This window comes from Monodon monoceros, unplaced genomic scaffold (genome assembly GCF_005190385.1).
Source record: "Monodon monoceros isolate NGI ecotype Baffin Bay Population unplaced genomic scaffold, NGI_Narwhal_1 Super_Scaffold_11, whole genome shotgun sequence".
Taxonomy (NCBI): domain Eukaryota; kingdom Metazoa; phylum Chordata; class Mammalia; order Artiodactyla; family Monodontidae; genus Monodon; species Monodon monoceros.
The window spans coordinates 6,120,267-6,143,566 of record NW_021703767.1 but is presented as its reverse complement, the minus strand read 5'-3'; the positions used below and the strand labels follow the sequence as shown (position 1 = coordinate 6,143,566).

General features: G+C 35.6%; 1 protein-coding gene across 1 annotated transcript in view; it reads right to left on the bottom strand.

Moving 5' to 3' along the window:
• Nucleotides 1-23,300, bottom strand: part of BRWD1 (bromodomain and WD repeat domain containing 1) — a 118,285-nt gene that overhangs the window by 63,984 nt on the left and 31,001 nt on the right. Inside the window, exons 9-17 of the mRNA XM_029215531.1 lie at nt 15,115-15,215; nt 13,886-13,956; nt 12,166-12,266; nt 11,317-11,357; nt 10,004-10,102; nt 6,966-7,116; nt 6,595-6,729; nt 2,665-2,793; nt 2,262-2,487 (exon numbers count right to left, since the gene is read on the bottom strand). Of these exons, the coding sequence (XP_029071364.1) occupies nt 2,262-2,487; nt 2,665-2,793; nt 6,595-6,729; nt 6,966-7,116; nt 10,004-10,102; nt 11,317-11,357; nt 12,166-12,266; nt 13,886-13,956; nt 15,115-15,215 (1,054 nt within the window). The remainder of the gene's footprint in view (nt 1-2,261; nt 2,488-2,664; nt 2,794-6,594; nt 6,730-6,965; nt 7,117-10,003; nt 10,103-11,316; nt 11,358-12,165; nt 12,267-13,885; nt 13,957-15,114; nt 15,216-23,300) is intronic.

The following is a 23,300-nucleotide window of genomic DNA, read 5'->3' as shown; positions in this document are numbered from 1 at the left end:
GATCCCACATACCGCAGAGCAGCTAGCCCGCGGGCCACAACTACTGAGCCTGTGCTCTAGAGCCCGCGAGCCACAACTACTGAAGCCCACGTGCCACAACTACTGAAGCCCGTGTGCCACAACTACTGAAGCCCGCGCACCTAGAGCCCATGCTTTGCAACAAGAGAAGCCACCGCAATGAGAAGCCTGCGCACCACAACTAGAGGAAGCCCACGAACAGCGAGGACCCAACGCAGCCAAAAATAAATAAAATTGTAAAACAAAGAATTCACCAGGAGCACAATCTGAAATGTGTAGGTATATAATACCAGAATTTTAAAATACATACAGAGAAAATTGAGAGAACTGAAGGAAAAAATAAGACAAATCCACAGGATAGTTGGATATTTCAGCACTCCTTAAAACAGCTACAAAATGGAAAAAAGACAAATGGTTTTCAGCTACTAGTGAATAGATAAATGATGGTATATCCATACAATGCTGCACTATCAATAAACAGGAAAAAAACAACTGATACCTGCAACAGGAATGAATCTCAAAAGAACCACGTTAAGTTAAAGAAGCCAGACACAAAAGACTACATATTGTATGATTTCATGTATACAAAATTCCTTAAAAAGGAAAAATCAAAGTGACAAAATAAAACAGTCATTACAAGGGGCCAGGAGAAGGGAGAGGACTAATTCCAAACAGGCCCAAGAGAACTTTGGGGGGCAATGGAAATGTTCTGTATCTTGATTGTGGTGGTGGTTTACATGACTGTTTAACATTTCTCAACTCATATGAATTGTACACTTAAAAGTGGTGAATTTTGTTGTATATAAAGCACACTTCAATCAAACTAATAAAAAAAATTTGAAATAGTAAACATATAGTGATTTACATTAATCTTTAACCTTAAGGTGATTTAGTTTCAGTAAATTAATCCTCATCCAAACAAAATAGAAGCATCTTTTTTCTTCATTTAATAATATTAGGGCTTCCCTGGTGGCACAGTGGTTGAGAGTCCGCCTGCTGATGCAGGGGACACGGGTTCGTGCCCGAGTCCGGGAAGATCCCACATGCCGCGGAGCAGCTAGGCCCGTGAGTCATGGCCGCTGAGCCTGCGTGTCCGCAACGGGAGAGGCCACAACAGTGAGAGGCCCGCATACCGCAAAAAATTTTCAAAAATAAAAATAAATAAAAAATTAATTGCATTTAATAATATTAGGGAAAAACATTACACTGCCATGAACAAATACAAAAGCAAACAAAACAAAAAACTCTGTACTTGGCTAGGACAGGCAAAGTACAAGATGGGACTGGAACATCTTTTGCCAGAAAGTAATGAAGTGCTCAAGGAATGATGGGGACTTGGGAAAATACACAAAACTCAGCTTGAATGGACTCTCCCAGCCAAATCCAAGGATAATATGAGCAACTAAACAATGATAGTACTGGATTGTAACCCACTATATAACAACCGGGAAGTCCATACTAAAACTTAATAAACAAAATAAATAAATAAATGGGAGAGTAGTAGATGGCCAGCTAATGATAAAATGCAGATGCAATGATAACAGAGTTAGAAAACCGTTTTGCAACGTTCAGAGTAACAACTGATTCAGGCAAATATTATCAATGGATCCTAAAAGTTTGAAATAGAACAGGTTATTTAAACCACAAGCTACTTAATAATTACAAAGAGAAAAAAAAAATTCATAGTGGAAAACCTTGGCGGATACCAAGTGTTCAAAGTCAGCGTCACCAATAAGTGCACAAAACACAATCGTAAGCATCCTTACATGATACTCCAGGAAGGCTACAACACCATTTATGTTGTCTTCTTTCCAAAATGCATAACCTGAACTTAATCAATGACAACTGAATTTAATGTGCAGTCCCAAATTAAAATCTACATCAAGGGAGGAAAAAAAAGCTATAACAGGCATTATTAGAACAATAATATTTGATTACAGACTACAGATTTGATTAACAGTATTATATAATTGTTAAATGTCCTAATTTTGATAACAGTTTATGATTACATAAGAAAATATCTTTGTTCTTAGAAAATACATACTGAAGTATTTAGGGGTAAATGGACATGAGGGCCAGAACTTAAGTGTCAAATGGTTCAAAACAATAATATGTATCTAGCGATACAATAATAAAACAAAATATTAAGGACTGGTGAATCTGAAAGTACAGAAGTTCTTTGTATTATTACTTACATTTTTCAAATTAAAAATTAAACAAAACAAAAAAGACTTAGAACTTACTTGTTGCCACGTAACCTAGCTGTGGAACCAAATGTTCATCTGCAGAATTTTCTCGGCCTGGTACTAATCTCTGATACTTAGTTGGATGAGGATTTCCATCTACATCTACCAAGAATGGTGGAGGCATAAGATGAGGAGCCTGCTGAGTCTGCTCATCTAAGACATAATTATTAGAATCCCTAATCAGTGGCCGATAGTCAGTATGGAAGAACATCTGATCGGGAATCTAGAAAAGGCAAGTTTACAAATTGATATTTTGAGGTTTACACATGTTAAAGAAAATAAATTATTAACCAGTTAACTTTATTTGAAAAGACAAAAAAATTAAATCAATACATCTAACCTATTTTCAAAACATCCTTTATAACTATTTTACATGCTGTAAGAAAGTATATGAAATGACCTTTTCATATGGCTTGCTGCATCCAAAACCAAATATCAGAAGGTGACCGTGAGAATCTGTACAGGCAAAATGCTGTCCATCCTGTGAAAACTTACAGTCAAATACAGCTCCATGTCCTTGTCCTTCAATCTAGGAAACACAGAGGGAAAAATGTATGACCATTTCTTTGTAAGAGCTTTTGCTATATCAACTTCTGAAAAAACAAATTTTTAAACAAAGTTTTCGTTAAGCACATGTTAATATTTTCAGAAAATAAAATTCATTTTAGATACCACTAGCCTAGAAAAAAATCTCAAAAGATCTTCTAAGAATTAGTTCTCAAATTGATCAAATGAAGGATCATAAACCAATCCAAAATGAAGGCTTTCTTTACTTCTTACATGTGAATGACAATTTCACAAACTTTTCTTTCAATATATAACAAAAATCTTTTGATTAATAACCTACAAGGGAGGGGCTTCCCTGGTGGCGCAGTGGTTGAGAGTCCGCCTGCCTATGCAGGGGACACGGGTTCGTGCCCCGGTCCGGGAAGATCCCACATGCCGCGGAGCGGCTGGGCCCGTGAGCAATGACCGCTGAGCCTGCGCGTCCGGAGCCTGTGCTCCGCAACGGGACAGGCCACAACAGTGAGAGGCCCGCGTACCGCAAAAAAAAAAAAAAAAAAAAAAAAAACCTACAAGGGAAATGATTAAAGATTAATAAAGTTTGGAATTCATGAACTAAAATCAATACTTTTACGGAGTTTAAGCTTTCCACTTAGATGACTAAGTGGAAATGCAAAATTTGTAATGCTGCAAAGTCTCAAGGGTGCATATGTAAATGCCTGCACCTGCAACTACCTTATTTCAAACTGCCACAAATTTCAGAAAGGATACTCTAAGTGCATCATGAATGTTGCCTTAAATAGATAACTTTTAAACTGTTTTCTGTTTTATTCTTGTTTTTTTAACTGTAAATTATAGTAGTTTAGTATTATCAATTTATAGTTAAATGAGTTGTTTCATTAACTCAATAGTGTAGAGCTACGCTTATCTGTTGTCTCAGCCTATAACTTTCCAATAATTAAACTTGAGGACAAGTTAAATCAGCGTTGGAAAAAGGATTCATCCACCCAACTAACTGCCAAAACAAACTCACATACATACCTAAATACCCGCTCAAAAAGCAATAATTCACTACTGCTATACCACACATGACTGAGTGCCAATTAACAAAATGGGGTGGGGGGGAGGATATTTAGGGACTTGCTGAATAAGATAATCCATGTATACAAATTTGCATTCTCTCATAACATAAAAAGGAAAAAAACGTGTAAATATTTTTCCTCCTATTACACAGATTCACCCCCAGGGTCCTTTGAAGAGCCACCTCCACCACAGCCCAACCTGCACCCTGGCACCACTTCACATCTCTGGCCTGAGACCTTCAGTCCAAGTAAAGCAGAGGAGGGTGGGGAGGGGAGAGCCCTTGGCTGGTAAAGCAAAGATGGTGGCAGCTACTCTCCTATCATACATGTGGAACTTACTGCACCAAAAGCTTTGCTCAGGGTACCTGCTGAGAAGGAAGTTTTCCCAAGTGGGCAAACCTACCTAGGCAGAGCAAGACAGACTCCGGTTTTTACCTGCAGTCTGAAGAGTCCTACACAATGATTCCTGACAAAATCCGACCTTCAACTGTGCCTGGAGAACACTTCAGTGTCACATTATGTTAACTATTTACTTAATGAAATACTGTTTTTGTTAGTAGTTTACAACCCTACGTAATTTGTCTAGCATTAAAGAATTAGGAGACTCTCAGCTGAGCAGTAAAGGTAACAAGAATTCAGTATACAAGGCCAATTTTTGGTGTCTGACTGGAAATAAGATCATCGTTGCCCATTTGAGACTTTTTTCAGATTACTCTTTGGCTTAGAGGTTATTTTAGCTTATATTCTGTTTAAAGCCTGAATTAATGTAGTTTTCTGTTTTAATAGATTAAATTTAGTATGTAATGTTCCTATTGAGTTTTAAAGGCTAATTAAAAGATGGATGTACCTATGAATTTTAAGGCCATAGAAAAACTGAAGAAGGCTTAGTTCTTTTTCCAGTAATTTGAACAGAGATGCAAGTTTCAGAGATGCCCAATGATGTACTTGGGTCAGGCTATTTGAGTTGTTTTAGTGCACTTCATGTTAATAAATAAAAAACTGTATTTTAAACTGTTTCTTGAAGAAACTGTCCAGTGTAAGCACATTGAAATTAAAATTTTAAGGTCAAAAAAGCCCAACAAAAACATGGAACACATGAACTAAGATGATCTTCAATCAAATATCTAAGAATCATTCACCTATAGGATGCTACTATATTGCCTCAAAAATAAATTATAGTTTGAATTGGATCTCAATATAAACTGAAGAGTAATTTTATAAAACCTATCATATATATATGATATATATATATATATATATATAAATCAAAAGTCTTAACAATGTACAAGCCCTTTTACACACTTCCCTCAGAATTTATCCCAAGGAAATAATTAGGGATCTACCTAAACAGCCAAGTATAAAAACATTCAAAGTATTGTTACTGTGCATATTTTAGAAACCACTTAAATACTCAACAACAGTAAATTAAACATATAGGTAACATACTTCTAAGATAGGCTGAATTTACCATCAAAAATACATTTGCAAATTCTTAAAGAATATTTAAGGGTTTGAAAAACATTCTTTACATAAAATGAGAAAGGATTACAAAACTATGTGCAACAATGCCAACTACTAAATATGTAAAGAACGATGCCATTAGAAAGCCTTCGATGGATACTGATATTTGTGAAAGTTTCATAAGGAACCAGACATTTACATAGTCTCTGAAAAAATCAGTTTAAAATTTACAAAGAAAAAAACAACTATTTTAAAAATCAGTGGGGAAACTTGGCAGATGCCACCTTAACCAAATATTAATAATTACCACCACCATATAACAGTGGAAAATGTAAATATCATGTGCCGTCTAATATAATGCATGGACGGCACACTATCATTTATGTTTTATTACATCAAAAAAATGTGAAACAGTATTGTATCATGAAGAAATATCAGACAAAACAGAGATATCCTGTAACATTATTTGCCTGTAAAAGGGCAAGATATAGGAAAAAAAAAAGGCAGAATTATTGATCTTACAAAACTAGGGATACATAACTACTTAATACAATACATGATCCTGAATCAGATCCTGGTCCAAGGGGTAAAATATAACAATAAAGGCATTATTAGGACAACTGACAAAATTTGAATGTAAACCTGGATTAGATAATGCTACTTTATCAATGTTAAATTTGCCTATTTTGGTAACTGTATTGTAGTTATGTATAAGAAATTCTAAAAACATGCAATAAGATCGTAATCTGGTTTTCAAATATTCATGTGCAAAAAGCAGAAACACTGAAAAACAAACAATGATGTTCGATTCCCTAGATGACTCTGAGTATTATTTTTTATTATCAAATTTTTTTTTTGGCTGCACCACGTGCCATGTGGGATCTTAGTTCCCCTGCATTGGAAGTGCTGCGCCTTAACCACTGGATGGCCAGGAAGTCCTTATTATCAAATGTTTTAATAAATTTAAATAGTGAAAAAGTTGTGTGAATTACCATAATTTTGCCAATTTAAACACAGAGAGGGACAAATTCACACACACAAAGCTAAATAAATAAATTTTGAAAATCTTTCCCTCATGTGAATTAGTTACACAGATTAATTTCACATTTGTTTGTATGTATGTATGTATATACGGCTATCAGATATTTATCAGACTAGGTAGTACCCTGATTTCTAGAAATATAAACTGCCAAAATATGCAGATCGGTTTCTGGCTACACTTCATTATCCAAATACTTGAAACAAATGCAAACATGCATGAAGATACCTCTCACTCCACTTACCATATTAAAATAATGTTTCATCTTGGTGCCTTTTGTAATATCCCATATAAATATGCTGCCATCATGTCCTGCAGATAACATAATTCTGGAATCAAAGGGATGTGTCTCCAAAACAAATACTTCATCAGCATGTCCCTTTATTCAACAAAGTCATACAGTTAAGGAGGGTTTGCAAGTTACAAGTTTAAAATTAAAAGCCCATACTGTCACAGTGTATAAGAATTTTTAAATATGTATTAATGACAGTAATTTATACATTAGTATATATACAAATTTCTATTCATTTGATAATATAAATGAAACATGTTCATTAAAAATAAAATTATAGTTCAAAAATTTTTAATTTGTTATATGTTATAAAAACTACCTACCAATAAGTTATGAAGCAGTTGTCCAGTATAAGAATTCCACACTTTGAGGACATGATCATTCACAGCTGTGACAACAATGCTATCATTCTGATTCCAAGCTATCATTGTTACTTTGGGTTTCATAAACCTTTCCTCTTCTAAAGATAAATCTCTAAGAAAAAAAATACAAAATGTGCAATGCTATATGTGTAGGAGGCTGTACAATGTACACAATCCCTCATCAATACAAAAATAATTGAAGTAATCCAGCTCATGTCCATACCTTACCAACTCGATAGAGAGTTCATCACATCTGACCCGCAAAAGATTATCTATAAACAGATAAGGGCAAAATCCCGAGGGGTAAGGGATGATTTACAAACAGTTCGGAGACTGAATACAGGCAGATTTCAGAATACCGCCGCTGCTCATAAAAGCAAAGCTTTTTCTCTTTACCTCTTTTCTAATTATTCCCTTCTCCTGACCCCAAGCCCTATTAAGTAATACTTTCAACTGCTTCACTCTCTATAGATGACAAAAAACTTCAGAAAGACAGAAAGAAGGTAATTCATCTTCATGACCCCAATGTCTAGTAAAGTGCCTGACACAGACTCTCAATTTGTTGAACTGTAAATGAGCTGCATTCATCTCTTTCTACTTCCCTATAAACTGTTCCTACAGGTCCTTTCCAAGAATGGTCTTGGATACACGTCTGCAGTGTTTTGCTGCCTTTATGAAAGCAATATGCAAAGCTTCTGTATAAAATACAGCAGTCAGTAGTATGGGGTTGGGGGGACTGGGGGGACCTAGCTGCTTCTGAAATCATAGAGCACATTCTAAGAAATGATTAAGCATATAATAAACATGTATTTTAAAGAAAACGGCTACAAGAATATGGAATGAGTGCTATGTAACACCTATCTATGTAAGCACCATGGAACACAAATGAGAGAATAAATCTAACTAGATTGGTCAGAGGAAGTGTAACATAAAAGACAAAAGGGGACTTCCCTGGTGGCGTAGTGGTTAAGAATCTACCTTCCAATGCAGGGGACACGGGTTTGAGCCCTCGTCAGGGAACCAGGATCCCACATGCCACAGGGCAACTGGGCCATGTGCCACAACTACTGAGCCCGTGCGCCACCACTAGAGAGAAGCCTGCACGCCGCAATGAAGATCCCACATGCCACAACTAAGACCCAACGCAGCCAAATAAATAAAATAAATAAATGACAAAATGGAATACAGGCTAAGACCCTCCACACTTCATTTGAATTTACTAACAGACATGTTGCATTTCATCAAGTTGATTAGCCAAGATTAGAACACTAAAACAAATATATCCATCAATTTTTACACACAGAAAACACTGCCTTTCAAGATTTGAAATAAGTAAAACTTTAAATGAGAAAAGAATATTTCCACCATGAGGGAAAATACAAGAAAAGTTCTCTCCATGAAGAGAGGGTGACAACAAGAAAAATAAATAGTTCTCAGTCTCATTTAAAAATTTTTATTCAAGTTTTTACAATGGTATTCCTATTTTGCCTAATAAAATAATTATCCATGGGCGAATACCATTTCAAATGTTCTTCACTGCCATTCTTTCATTATTATTCACTTTCACACTAAGATGCTTCTAAACATCCAGATGTAACATTTTTAAATAACTGTAAAGATTTGTTTGTGAACAAGGATTATCAGATTTCTAATATGTATTCTTTCCATTCTCTACCACAGATCATTCCACAAAAATATTAATATCAAATTTATTTTGAAATCCAATACAACTGTTTGAGCCACAGCAGAGAATGGGTTAATTTCTCCTACTATTACTAAAAATAAAGCAGACATGAAGATCTAAAATGTGTAACATTTCTCAGAAAAACTCCTAAGAACATCGATATGCCTACTCTAGACCAAGCAGTGCTGGAAATTTTCATATGATTTAAAATTGCCAACAATACTTAAAGGCAGGTAGTCTCACTTCCCAGATGATGAAACAGATTAATAAATATTAAATGATGTTGTCAAAATTATATAGCTATAAACAGTGTAAATGGTATTTGAGCAAAGGTCTGACTCCAAAACACATATTCTTTCCACCACCTGTACTGCCTCCCAAAATATACAAACCAAAAAAGCAACGTATTTGAAATTTGTAATATTTATCTTGCAAAGTACTAAACTTATCTCAAAGATGCTAAAGATACGTTTTTGAGACTTTGGAGGTTGAGGGAGGGGGACAGTTAGACAAACTTGCCTTCAATGCCATTTTACAAACCAAAATTTCAACATACAAAAAGAAAAATTTTCACTCCCACTGGAGCCCAATTTTTTTAAACCTAAAGTGTGTTTGTTTGCTTTTTTCGCCAGACGTAGCTGTAAGTGACTTCTTAAAAATTCCAAAAATCCTACCTTCAAAAAGTAGAATTTTCTGAAAATTTTCACATTTGATATACTTGAGTTATTTTTACGTATTTTTTGAAATAGTAGGCGGGGATTTCCCTGGTGGCACAGTGGTTAAGAATCCGCCTGCCAACACAGGGGACACGAGTTTGAGCCCCGGTCCAGGAAGATCCCACATGCCGCGGAGCAACTAAGCCCATGCACCACAACTACTGAGCCTGTGCTCTAGAGCCTGCGAGCCACAACTACTGAAGCCCATGTGCCTAGAGCCTGTGCTCCATAACAAGAGAAGCCACTGCAATGAGAAGCCCGCGCAACGCAACAGAGTAGCCCCCGCTAGCCGCAACTAGAGAAAGCCCGCGCGCAGCAACGAAGACCCAACGCAGCCAAAAATTAATTAATTCTTAAAAAAAAAAAGAATATACGAGGTTTAAGTATTTATCTGTCAGATGTGCAGGAGGGAGCCATTCACTTAGATCGTAGCTCTTCTAATAGGAGGTGGCTCCAGTGCCCTGAACAAAGCGATCAACCAACGAGAGAGAGAGAGAGAGAGAGAGAGAGAGAGAGAGAGAGAGAGAGAGAGAGAGAGAGAGAGGGAGAGACCAAGTACTTAGGATGCACCTACTTAGAAACAAACCATCTCAACTTACCCTGAGATTCTTGTAGCCATATCCAGTAAGATGCTTCTCCATTCTAACTGCTCAAATCTCCAAATCCGTGCTGTTCCATCTCTGCTACCACTTAAAAACCTTAAAAGAAAAGAAGATCTTCTACTCACATACGTGTTACCAAGGGCTACAGTTAATATTTCAAGTGAAAAAATTTTTATTGTAGCTATCTTGACTGCAGGTAAATCTATAGGTGTTTATTCCAAAAGACACGGAATTTAGAGTGTATCTAAACAGAGAAAATCTGGTTTGCTATGACTTGCCTAGCCCTATTAAGTAAAGCACATTTCAAACTCAATCACTAGCTTCTCGAATAGATTGAGTTTTGAAAAGACAATGTACAATAAGTATTTGGAGGGGGGGTAGGGGGGAGAAGGACAATTAAAGATGTATGGAAGATGGGCTCCCCTGGTGGCGCAGTGGTTGAGAGTCCGCCTGCTGATGCAGGGGACACGGGTTCGTGCCCCGGTCCGGGAAGATCCCACATGCTGTGGAGCGGCTAGGTCTGTGAGCCATGGCCGCTGAGCCTGTGCATCCGGAGCCTGTGCTCCGCAACGGGAGAGACCACAACAGCGAGAGGCCCGTGTACCACACACACACAAAAAAAATGTATGGAAGAAACAGTAAGACCAAAAGCACCATTATAAGCATTTTAACTCTAAACTCAAATTAATTCATGCTAGCCATGTGTAAGAATAAATCAATCATTTAATAAAGTTAAGTGTTAAAAAATCACAGTTTAGGAAAGGTACCTGAAAAGACACTGGGGACCATAAAGGATATAATTTAAGTGATAATTCTGTTGCACTATATCACAGTGATTGATTAGAAAAGATTTTCTTTTAACTACTCAAATATAACAAATTTCTTTATCCTTACACCTAATTTTCCTATAAATCAAACATTTAGCCAGCAGTGAGATAAAGAAAAACTACTTTTGGTCATAGGAGGCTACAGAAACTACAATTCTAAAAACTTACATTTAATTGTTTCCTCCCTGCCCCAGACACTTTTCCTTCAATTATTACATTTACTAACAAGTACCTGCAATATGATATATACCTACAAAGTGATATATTAGTTATACTAATAGGAAGCATAGTATATTTACCTAAAAACACACTCACAAATACAAACATGGTGGGGGGTGGGGGTGGGGTGGGATGAATTGGGAGACTGGGATTGACATGTATACACTGATGTGTATAAAATGGATGGCTAATAAGAACCTGCTGTATAAAAAAAAAATTAAATAAAAAAATTTAAAAAACAAACACACACACACACTTACTTACCGATCACCATTGTTACAAAATTGGATACTATCAACTTTATCCTAAAGAGGGGAAAAAACCAAACACAAAAGTAATCATCTACATAGTCTGTACACAAAGAAAACCCACTCAGTTTTAGAGCCAGAAGCATATTTGGTTTAAAGCTAGAGATATGCACTTACGCTGCTTAACCCTGCCATTCAAACATATATTGTACGTTTAAGTGCAAAGAATCTAACTACGAACCTAATAAGACTTAAGATACAGCTCTTGTCTCAAAGACAGACACATGTGGTAAAAAGAAGCCTACTTCTAAAATTAAAGCAGTATTTGCAATTAATTACATCTGTATAAAAATTGATATGTGTAGAAAGTGATCAAAATAAAAGGTTTAAATAGCTGAAAACAAGGCATATTCACTTCGATGATTATGTGCAAAAAATAATAATAATAATTTCTTTTAAAGTGATTTTTTTAATCAAATAACTTCACAGAACTTCCTATAGGAGAAAAGATGACCTGACCGCTAACCAGCACTCCAGAATACTGAGAGTTATCTATCTTAGTACACATTGATAAAACAGCATTCTAATTTCATGAGCTTGGTTTAGATAAATAGACCCAATTCAAACCTAATCACCCAGATTAATTATCATAATCAAGAGTTTGGACTTAAAGCTGAAATAACCACTGCAAAGTATTTGGCACCATAAGGTGCTGAGTTTGTCAATATCATGCTTCACCTTTAAATCCAATTCCCCCTAAATTTAAGTTAAAATTAAAATCAGTAACAATTTCCCTTAGCAATATGAGGCTATGTACCAACAGGAATATTAACAATCTACAGAATTTTAAAACGTGAATACTTACAGTGTGACTTTCAAGTTCTGCGATTTTTTCAGGTGCTTCAAAACCCAAAAAATACATTCTGATTACATGATCAGTACTACCTGTGGCTAAAAACATACCACCTGAAATAAAAATTTTAAGGTTTAAAAAATCCAGTTTGTAACAAATATCTTAACCAAATTTCTATATTAAATTAAGCAAGCTCTCTATGCCAAAACTAAATTTATCTCAATAAATCTGTTTTCTAACTCATTAAATAAAGAACTTTTAAAATTAATGCAGTGTAATGCTGTGACTTTTAGGAAGAAATATATATTTGGTCTTCATCCCTTTTTCTGGCAGAACTCCTAAAACCCTTAGAATTTCCTAAGTGAAGTGATACTGGTGTCTTGATTTTCATCAAACCCATTTCAAACACACCAGAGTTTATGTTAATGAGGTGACTTTTGGAAAGCATCTATGGATGGGAGCTAACTGCTAGGGGAACCAACCATGTGATAAGAGAGCTGGGAGAGAGCTGAATCAACAGTGATGATCAATGATTTAACCAACTGTGCCTATGTAATGAAGCCTCCATAAAAAACTCAAAAGGGCAAGGTTCAGGGCTTCTCTGGTGGCGCAGTGGTTGAGAGTCCGCCTGCCGATGCAGGGGACACGGGTTCGTGCCCTGGTCTGGGAAGATCCCACATGCCGCGGAGCGGATGGGCCCGTGAGCCATGGCCGCTGAGCCTGCGCGTCCGGAGCCTGTGCTCTGCGACGGGAGAGGCCACAACAGTGAGAGGCCCGCGTACCGCAAAAAAAAAAGGGCAAGGTTCAGAGAGATTCCAGGTTGATGGACAAGTGGAGATCAGAGAAGAATGGCACACCCAGAGAGTGCCCCTTCCCACATACTTTATCCTATGCATCTCTTCCATCTGGCTATTCCTGAATTATATCCTTTTATAATAAACCGAAAATCTAGTGAGTAAAATGTTTGAGTTTTGTCAGCTGCTCTAGCAAATTAATCAAAACCAAGGAGGAAGTTGTGGGAATCTCTGCTCTATATAGCCCATCAGTCAGAAGCACAGGTGACAACCTGGTCTGAGGCTGGGGGTAGGTGGGGCATCTTGTAGGACTGAGACCTTAACCTGTGGGATCTCACACTATTCTCTAGGTAGGTAGTGTCAGAATTGAGTTGAATTATAGGACACCTAACTAGTGTCGGAGAATTGTTTGGTGGTGCTGGGGTGGGGGGGAGGGCAGGAAGCACACATCAAATGAGGCTTAATTTTTAAAAGTTAATTCAGACTGGAAATGTTCACTATCTCCTTCTGTTGTATTAGTTGTGACAATGACTTTAAGATGCTGCGGCTCTGAAAATGCATGAAAAGGGGCTCTGCTTTCCGAACAGCTTTACACACCTAAACCTAGCTTTGGAATATAAAGTTCACTTGTTCAAATTTTCAGACTTCTATGGGGAAAGATCTTTGACCTCTCCCAAAATGAAAGGTTTCACACAAGTCCACTGTACAAGAAAATGGAGAATAATTTCACAAGATGTGTGGAAAACAAATTTAAACTACCAAAAACATGCAGTTCAGTTAAAAGAACCACATTCTTGGTTTATCATACACACAGGGCACATGGCACAAGAATCGCTCATATGGACACTTTAAGCCTCCTTTCTGCCAGCTCTCTCTCATAATGTGGTCATTCAAAATGCTAAAATAAAACTAAGAAAAAAACACTAAAGTTATCTTACCAACACTAAAAGAAGAACAAAGCATTTGAACGCCTGGTCTAGGCTTTTCAGTGAACTTCAGGGGACGTGGACTTGAAAAGAAGATGTTTTAAAATACATTAGTTTAGCACATTAACATGGTTTAAAATATTGGTTTTAATCTAGCATATTTAAATGTTATAATCTTATTTCTAGTACCTCACAGTATACCAAATATTTCCACATATGCTGTTATAGCTGGATGGATTTCAGAGAACTGTCCAATCCCCAAACTTATACAGAACATAGTATACAGAAAGAGCAAGGCTACTAACCCCCGTTCTGTAACTTAGGTGACTAAAGCTCAGACAGTGTGAGAGAATCCATTATTGAGGCCGCAGAGTAGGATGTAGAACCACCGGGTGATAGCATGGGCCAACAGAAAGGGCATGCGAGCCACACATGTAACTTTAAATTTTTAGTAGCCACATCGTAAGTATAAAGATAAAACTAGGGTTTTTTAGTAGCCACATTATAAGTAAAAAGATAAAATTAGTTTTACTTCATTTACACCAATATATGCAAAATATCACATCAATGTTAATAAAATTTTATTGAGAACTTTAGGTTCTTTCATATTAAATCTTTTAAATCTTCCAGATCACACTAGACACTAATAATACATCTCAATTTGAACAGTTTTCATCAAAAATACTTGATCTGTACTCAGATTTCATAAAACTTATAGATGAAAAACTAAATTCACATATTCAAGTTGTTTGAAATACGTTTAAAAGTTTTGTAATAACTGAATCGTATCAGTTAAATTTAAATTAATAATTCGATTTCTCAATTGCACTAGCCACACCCGAAGTGCTCAACAGAGACATGTGGCTAGCAGGTAACACACTAGGCAGTGCAGGGCTATGATCCAGGTCTGATTCTTAAATGATCCTTCCTAAATTTCTGCCTATGTAATTATACTTTTCTAACATTTTTCAAAATGTTCACATATATACTATCACTTTTTCTTTTTCAAAAAAATGTGCCCACTAAGACAGCATGGCTATGCTCCTTTTACATATCCAACTATCTAAATCGTACAGTGTAAACAGTAGTCAATATGGCACATATGCTGTATATAACAAAAATTAAATTCAAAAGTAAAAAGGGAACCACAATACACAATTTCTCTTTATAATCAGATTTCATTTCACTAAACTGTAACAACATTAAAAAAGAAAACTTATTACACAATTAAAGTCACTTACCTGAATTTCAGGGATTCTAAATCCCACTGCCAAAAACAAACTGTCCCATCAGCACCAGTAGAGACCATGTATCTTTGAGAGCCTTTGGCCATTGGACTAAACTAAAAAGGAATAACATTTACAATTCAGCTTCCTGAGCTGCTACTGAAGTTAAACAGTTTTTCAAAGTTAACTTCAACTAACACTTTAAGTAAAACACAAGAAATCCAAAACATAGGTAATATTATTGCAGTGAAAACTCATAATCTGTAAAAAATGAAGTCTATCTCTAATTTGTAAATGTAATGTGATCTCAATAAATGATTATTTTCAAAACTAACAAGAACAGCCAGAAAAACTTTTACAAAGAGAAAGTAAAGATCTAGTCCTATCAATGTGAAACCGACCACAAAGCCAATTAATTAAAACTATGGGGCACAGTAGGTACACAATGACAGAATGACCAATGGAAAAATGTGAAGTCCAAACTGGACCCTAATACACAAGACTTAAGACAAAGGAGCCATCTCAATCAGTTGAGGAAACAATGGATCGTAAATGCATAAATGGTAAAGGGACAACTGTGCAACAATCTGGGAAAAAATGGATCCATTCTTCAGACTGTAAAGCAGGATAAATTCCAAGTGATCAACATTTTAAATATTTAAATAACAAAACCATAAAAGTATTTTAAGAAAACACAAAAATTATATCGTAACTTCAGAACAGGGCTAACATTTGTGCTACACAAACAAGCTAGAGAAAGCAAGATCAATTTGGTCCAGAGACATCCTGGACCAAAGGCAGCTTTTAAGGCAGCTTAAAAGACAGAAAAATATAAGGAAAACAAGAAAAACGCACTAGGCAAAGGAATAAGATGAACAAAAATACAAAAGTGAGAGGGAATGTGATATGTGATAGTTAACAGAAAGATCTATAAGACTAAGTGTTCATTTTGGTATGGAAATGGGTTAAATGGATAGAAAATCTGGACCCAATAACACCAAGTTAAGAGGTTAACTGTAGTTCTCAAGTAAAACACTGAAGGCAACCCAAAGATCTGTCTGACAGCAGTATATAATATTGATTGAAAAGGAACAGATAAGATAAAGAACCAAGAATCAATCCAATTGATCCAAGAACCTTAACTGGATGGCAGTGCCCCCTACCTTCATGAAAGAAGCAACACAACTTGCTGACTCATGAGACATTCAAGATAAAGGAGCTTAAGCAAAAGGAAGACCAGTATTGCCATTAAGAGAAAAGGAAGTGTTGGGAAGAAATGGGTTGGTTTTGTTTTTCCGTATGAGTTACATACTTACTTATCATTACAACATGCCAGAGAGATATAGTTTATTATCTCTGTTTCATGCTTTTTCCCAAGGTTATATACACTCTGTAAGAGAGACAGGATTTGAACCTATGACTTCTTCAGTGAAGCTTCTTCTAAGCTCCTTCTCTTCGAATATATGAAATGAAGGGTTTTTTAAGTGATTATTTACATCTAAGTAGATGTTTCAGAATATGGACCAACAATGAGTTTTAGAGAATATCCCATTAAAAGTAATAGCTAAAATTATATTAACAATTGGATAATTCTTGTTAATTAAAACAAGGTAAAATTTGTAACCTTGCAAACACAGAGTAAAGAATTTTAATTAGTTAGTTAGAACACAGGTGACTTAATATGACAGATACACAAGACGTTTGTTGCTCTCTATTTTGTCTCACTGATGTCTTTGTCTAGCCCTGGGTTGACACTATACTGTTTTCTCTATAACATCTTTTAAAGCATTTTTAAATATCTAGTATTGCAAAAAGTTGAGAGTTTTTTGGGTTTTTTGAGGGATTGGGTGGGTGGTTGGCTATTTGTGCTTATCTTTCTCTTTCTAAATGAACTTGATAACATGCCAAGTTCCATTAAAACAAAGCAACTGGGATTTCAAATGTAAATACACTGACTTTACACCATGATTTGGAGATGTGACAGCTTTACAACATTGAATCTCCTGATTCAGGAGCATGGTAGACATTTTCACTTATTTAGACTATTCCCTCCCCACCACCCAAGGTTCTGCCATTATTTTTAAGACCTTTCCCCGTCTCCTGGTAAGTTTACTCCTATGTGAAGCTTTTGTTGCTATTATGAATTATGTACTTTTTTCATTATATTTGCAAACTGATTATTGATGGTTTATAAGAAAGTTTTGGTTTTAGGACATGGGTCCTATATCTATCTGTTTTACTAAGCTCTCAGCAGTTCTAATAGGTTTTATAGAATTCACCAGGTAAATCCTCTTAAGTTTGCGTTTTAAGATTTTTTTTTAGTACCTAACAGGCATTTTTAACTTTTGAAGCCTTCCTTTTACTGTTTCTAAGTAACAACATTTCCTCAAATGCAGTATCGCTGACATATAGCCATGTTTTATTAACCAACCTCAAAGCTACTCATCGATGACTGTAACATGCATCTCTAAATAAAGAAAACAGTAAGAACTGCAATTTCTCAAAGTCCCTTTTGGCTTTGCGATTCTGTACTGCAATCTCACATGTCTACTTCCAAAGTCAAAACAGTTTTCCTGAAATCACACATTCTGAGTAACTGTCTAGTATATAACATGTGCCTGAGAGCATAATAACTTCTACTTTTACAACTTATTCAATGACAAAATAAGCAGTCTTTAATGTATGTTGATCCTCTATTTTGCTATTGAAGAATGCATTATTTAAAGATAGTAAGCTGTCCTACTAACTGCTAAAATGCAAATCTTTCCTGTCTGCTCACATGTGCATTCTAGACAGAGCTATTAGCATGGGGGAGTGGAGGAGGGGGTAAAATTCACACAACGGTAAATTCACCACTTTAACCATTTTAAAATGTATAATTAAGTGGCATTTGGTACATTCACAATACTCTGCAGCCATTATCACTATCTAGTCCCACAACTACGGTAAGATTAAACTGAAATCTGTCATTTTCCATTGATTCTCTTGGCTTTTTCAAGTAGGTAATCAAACTGTTTGAAAAATGAGAATTTGGGGGACTTCCCTGGCAGTCCAGGGGTTAGGACTCCATGCTTTCACTGCAGGGGGCAGGGGTCAGATCCCTGGTCAGGGAATTAAGATCCCACATGCCACACGGCACGGCCAAAAAAAAGAAAATGAGAATTTTTTTCTCTTTCTTTCCAATATTTATACATTTTTGTTTTTTCTTGCTTAGTAGTACTTGCTAATGTTGAACAGTTGCAGTGATAGTATAGTGTTTGTTCATTTTCCCCAAATGTCGCTTTGCAATCCTTCAAATCTGCATAAAATCTGCAAGAATAGTACAATGAACACTCACATACCAGTCACCAAGATTCACCAATCGTTAATATTTTGCCACACTTGCCCCTGGCTACTGGATGGACTTGAACCATCTGAATCTAAGTTGCAGACATCATGACACTTCAACCCTAAAATCCTCAGCATGTATCTCCTAAGAACAATGATATTCTCCTACATAATACATTTGTAAGACTCAAGACATTTAATATACAATTAATATTGAAATTTCCCCCAATTTCTCAGATGTCCATTATAGGTTTTCTTTTTTTTTTTCCTCTCTTAAAGACAGGATCCAAATCACATATTTATATCTGTCACAGTTTTTACTTCCCTTATAAAACAGTTCTCCCACCTTTTGTCTTTTTGAAACTAAGCTTTTGGAGGATATAGATTGCTTTCATAAACTGTTAATTTGCATTTGTCTGACTGCTTCCTCATGTGATTCAGGTTAAACATTTCTGACAGAAATACTATCAGGTAGAGAAAGAATTTTAACTACAGATTCAATGCATTTTATAGTTACAGGTCTATTCAGATTTTATTTCTTTCTGTGCCAGTCTTAGAATATTTCATTTTCAAATTTTCCATATAAAACTTTTAAAATATACTTTTTAGTGTCTGAAGGTTCTATAGTGATTCCCTTTTTCAAATACGATAATATTTATGATATTTCTATTTTGATCCTAGATTAATCTCAGTCTTACACCATTTTTAGTATTTCATTCAAAGAACTTCTGGCTTTGTTGATACTCTTTACTGTTATGCTTATTTTTTCCATCCTTAATTGTTTCCTGTTCTTTTTCTAACTTTCTGAGAAATACATCTAATCACTGAATTTCAGCCTTTTCTTTAATATATGCATTGAGGGCTATAAACTTCCCTTTCAGCACTGCTTCAGCTGGGTATTAATTATGTACTGTTGTATAACAAAGTATCCCAAAACTTAGCTACTGGAAACAACAGTAAATATTCATTATTTCACAGTCTCTAAGGGTCAAGAATTCAAAACAGCTTAGCAGGGTGGTTCTGAGGTTGAAGTCAAGATGTCAGCCCAGGCTTAAATGAGGATGGAGGACATGCTTCCAGAAAGGCCAACTCACACGGCTAAGGTAAGAGACTCCAATTATTCACCATGAAGACCAGGGCTGTCTGAGTGTCCTGTCGACATGACACAGCAGGCATCCCTCAAGACAAGTGAGTCAAGAGAATAAGACAGATGTTTCCATTCACGTCAAGAGAATAAGACAGTGACTCCCACTGTCTTATAACCTTTCACAATCAAGCAATGGAAGTCACCCTACATCACTTTCCCAGTATCCTATAGGTTACACAGGTCAACCCTATTCAACAAGGAGACTACCAATGGGTAACAGCATGAGGAGGCAAGAATCACTGGGCACCATCTTGGTGGCTGGCTACCAAACTCTATATCCCACAAGTTATAATTATAATATTTTCATTATTAATCAGTTCAAAATATTCTCAAATTTTTATTGTGATTTCATCTTTGATGCATGGGTTACATAAAAGTGTATTGCTTAATTTATAAAAGTGAGGATTATTCTATTAATTCTGGCTGCTACTTAATTTCCAGCTTAATAGCACTACTGGAGAATATACTTAAGATTATTTTCAGTATTTTCAAATTTATTGAGAACTTAGTTTAAGGGTTGGAATGTGGACAATATTTATATAATAATCCACTTAAGACTGAAAAGAAATGATGCGAATATAATATGCAGTGTTCTAATGTATCATACAGATCAAGCTTATTATTTACATTGTTCAAATCTATATTCTTAATGACACAGATTGTTCTTCCAACTACTGAGAGAGCCAGAGATGTGCTTATTGCCCATTAATATTATGGAGGTCTATTTTTCCCCATATGTTCTATTTTTGCTTAATGTATTTTGAGGCTGTGTTACTGAACACATACAAATTCAGAACTCTTCTTCCTGCCTAATGAAATATTTAATCATTATAAATTGTCCCTCTTTATCTCTAAAATTGGTATTTGCCTTAATGCCTTTTTATCTAATATTAGTATATTATACCAGCCTTCTTATGGTTAATTTTTGGATAATTGTTTCCATCCTTTACTTTTTTTTACATCCAGACTCCCTATACCCTTATATTGAAGGTGAGGTTTGTTTTTCAATTATGTCTGAAATCTTTCTCTCTTATCTGGACCGTTTAATGCATTTAGAAGTAATCTATGATTACAATGCCATTTAATGATATCCTAGTATCATCTCAGTACTTTTCCTACACCTTTTTCTTTCCTTTCTTGCTTTTTTATTATTCCATATTTCCCCCTCTATTAAGCTTAGTAGTTATATATTCTCTTGCTAGTCTTTTAATTATTTTAGAGATTATGAAATGCAAAGATCTAACAAATACTAAAGTTACCTCCTCCCTATATACAAGCTATTATTACTGTTAGTTTAATTCTATACATAATTTAAAACCCTAAGACATTACATTTGTTGCATGAAGTCAATGTTTATTTCCATTTGCTCACACACATTTTTTTTTTAATTCTTCATTCTTTCTTATTCCAAGCCTGGGATCACATTCCTTCTCTGCCTAATAGATACTATTTCGAATTCCCTTTAGTGATGTTCCATCACTAAGAAACTCTCCATTTGTCTGAAAATGTGTTTATTGTAGTTCAATGGTATTTTCAGTAGGTTCAGAATTCAAGACTGGCAGTCATTTCCTATTAACACTTTAAGAAGACTACTCCTTTGTCTATCAACTTCCACTGCTTCTACTGAGAAGCTAGTCATCAGTTTTATTCCTTCTTTATTTTCTCCTCTGGTTACTTAAGATTTCACTTTGTCTTCAGTTTTAAAGCTTTTACTGTAATGTTTAGTATGTCTGTATATTTATTCTGCCCAGGATCCTTAGTGTTTCTTCAATCTGTGGCTTTATTTCTTTAGCGTATTTTGCAAAATTCTCAGCTATTATCACTACAAACATAGCTTTTGCTTCATTCTCTCCTCTTCTTCAGGAATTCCAATTACACATATGGTATATATGTATGTATACACATGTGGAATCTTTTCAGCATTTCCTGTCTATTTCTTAATCTCTTTCAGTACATTCCAAACTCTTCCCTCTGTGCTTCCATCTATTTATTTTCTTCTAACCTCATTTCCAGCTCATTAATTCTTTGATTTCTTCAGTTGCATCTAATCCGCTGTTAAAACCATCCATTGAATTATTAAATTCAGTTATATGTTTCAATTCTAGAATTTCCTTTTTCCTAACTTCTAGTTCTCTGATGAAATTTGCATATTTATTATGAATTTATTATGCATACATACTTCCAAGATATATCCTCCCCAACCCTACAAGTCTGTCAGAATTTCAGCTAAGCTTCTCAGCCACCTCCTGTGAAACTGGCATATGCCTTCAAACTCAAGTTCCTCTCCCTGGGCTTTCCTTATCTCCTGTATCTTGGTCCCATAATTTCTCATTCTATTAGTACTTCAGATACTTTTGTCACCCTCATCCAGCTTTTCTAGTTGCCAGCTCTGCATTATGTCTTTTACTCCTGAAGAATGTTCACTTGATCCTCTTAGGTAGACAAAAGGTTCTACCTCTAACCCAGTTAAGTCTAATACTAACATTTTTGAGAATGTAAATTATATTAAGTGACACTGTATACTGCTACCCATGAGAAAGGTGTGTGCTAAAATAGTGAAAGTGATTATTTCTAGATGGTAAGATTATGGAAGTCTTTAATTTTATTTGCTATTAACTACTGTCTAATTTTTTTGCAAACAATATTACTTACATACCATTTTTTAATAAATAATAAGAAAACCTTTACTAAAATTTAAAATGGTTTATACATGCCAGTAACAACAAGGCAAAGAACATGAAAAAGATTAATAACTAAAATCATGCATTTGCTTGACTTTGAACTTCAGAGTAACCACTAGCAAGCACAGATAAGCCTTCTGAAGTATAAAAACCTATCACCACCCAAGTAGAGTTTTTTGATATATTCAGTAGGTAGTAAACACATGTGGGCCCCCATTACCAAAAGAATGGGGCTTTCAGTGAAGACCAGAGCTCCACTTTCACACTGAAGAATTCCCTAATGGTTTTAAGACAGACACCCTCAAAAAGTATTATAAATGTTCTTATTTGCTGTTATGTTGCCTATAAGTTCATACCAAATAACAAAATGAAAAAAATTTTTTTAACCTCTAGAACATAGCTAGGATTTGAATTAATTTTTAACCTATGAAATCCTCTAGAGAACAATACACTCCTTGCCAAAAAATAAACAGGCAAATCAAAAATTTTGCTTACATTTTCAAAGTAAAACACGACCCCAATTAGAGTTGTCATCCTTCAAAAATAAGTCTGCAGTCTTTATTCTTCAAGAATATTCGCCACAGGAGTTGAGAAAAGTCACTTTTATCACAGAACTTCACACCAAATCTACTTATAGACCACTTAACATATACCCTAGGTAAATTCACATATGAAAATGAAACCGCTCTGCTTGTCTTACTCAAACTCAAATCAGAAGCACCAACATGTCTTAAAAGGCCTTACAAATCATTATCTACTAACAAAACGTAATTTTCAAAAAAAAAAAAAAAAGACTGAGTAGCACCATTCTCGGTACTAATGGATCTAAGATGACTGTGGAGTCCACCAGACGCTCAATGCCTGGAAGAACATACCTCAAGGTAACCAAGCCTCTGGATCAATGATCCTGAAAGTGTAGTCCCTAAAGGAGGAGCAGGGCTTCCCTGGTGGCGCAGTGGTTAAGAATCCGCCTGCCAATGCAGGGGACACAGGGTCGAGCCCTGGCCCGGGAAGATCCCACATGCCACGGAGCAACTAAGCCTGTG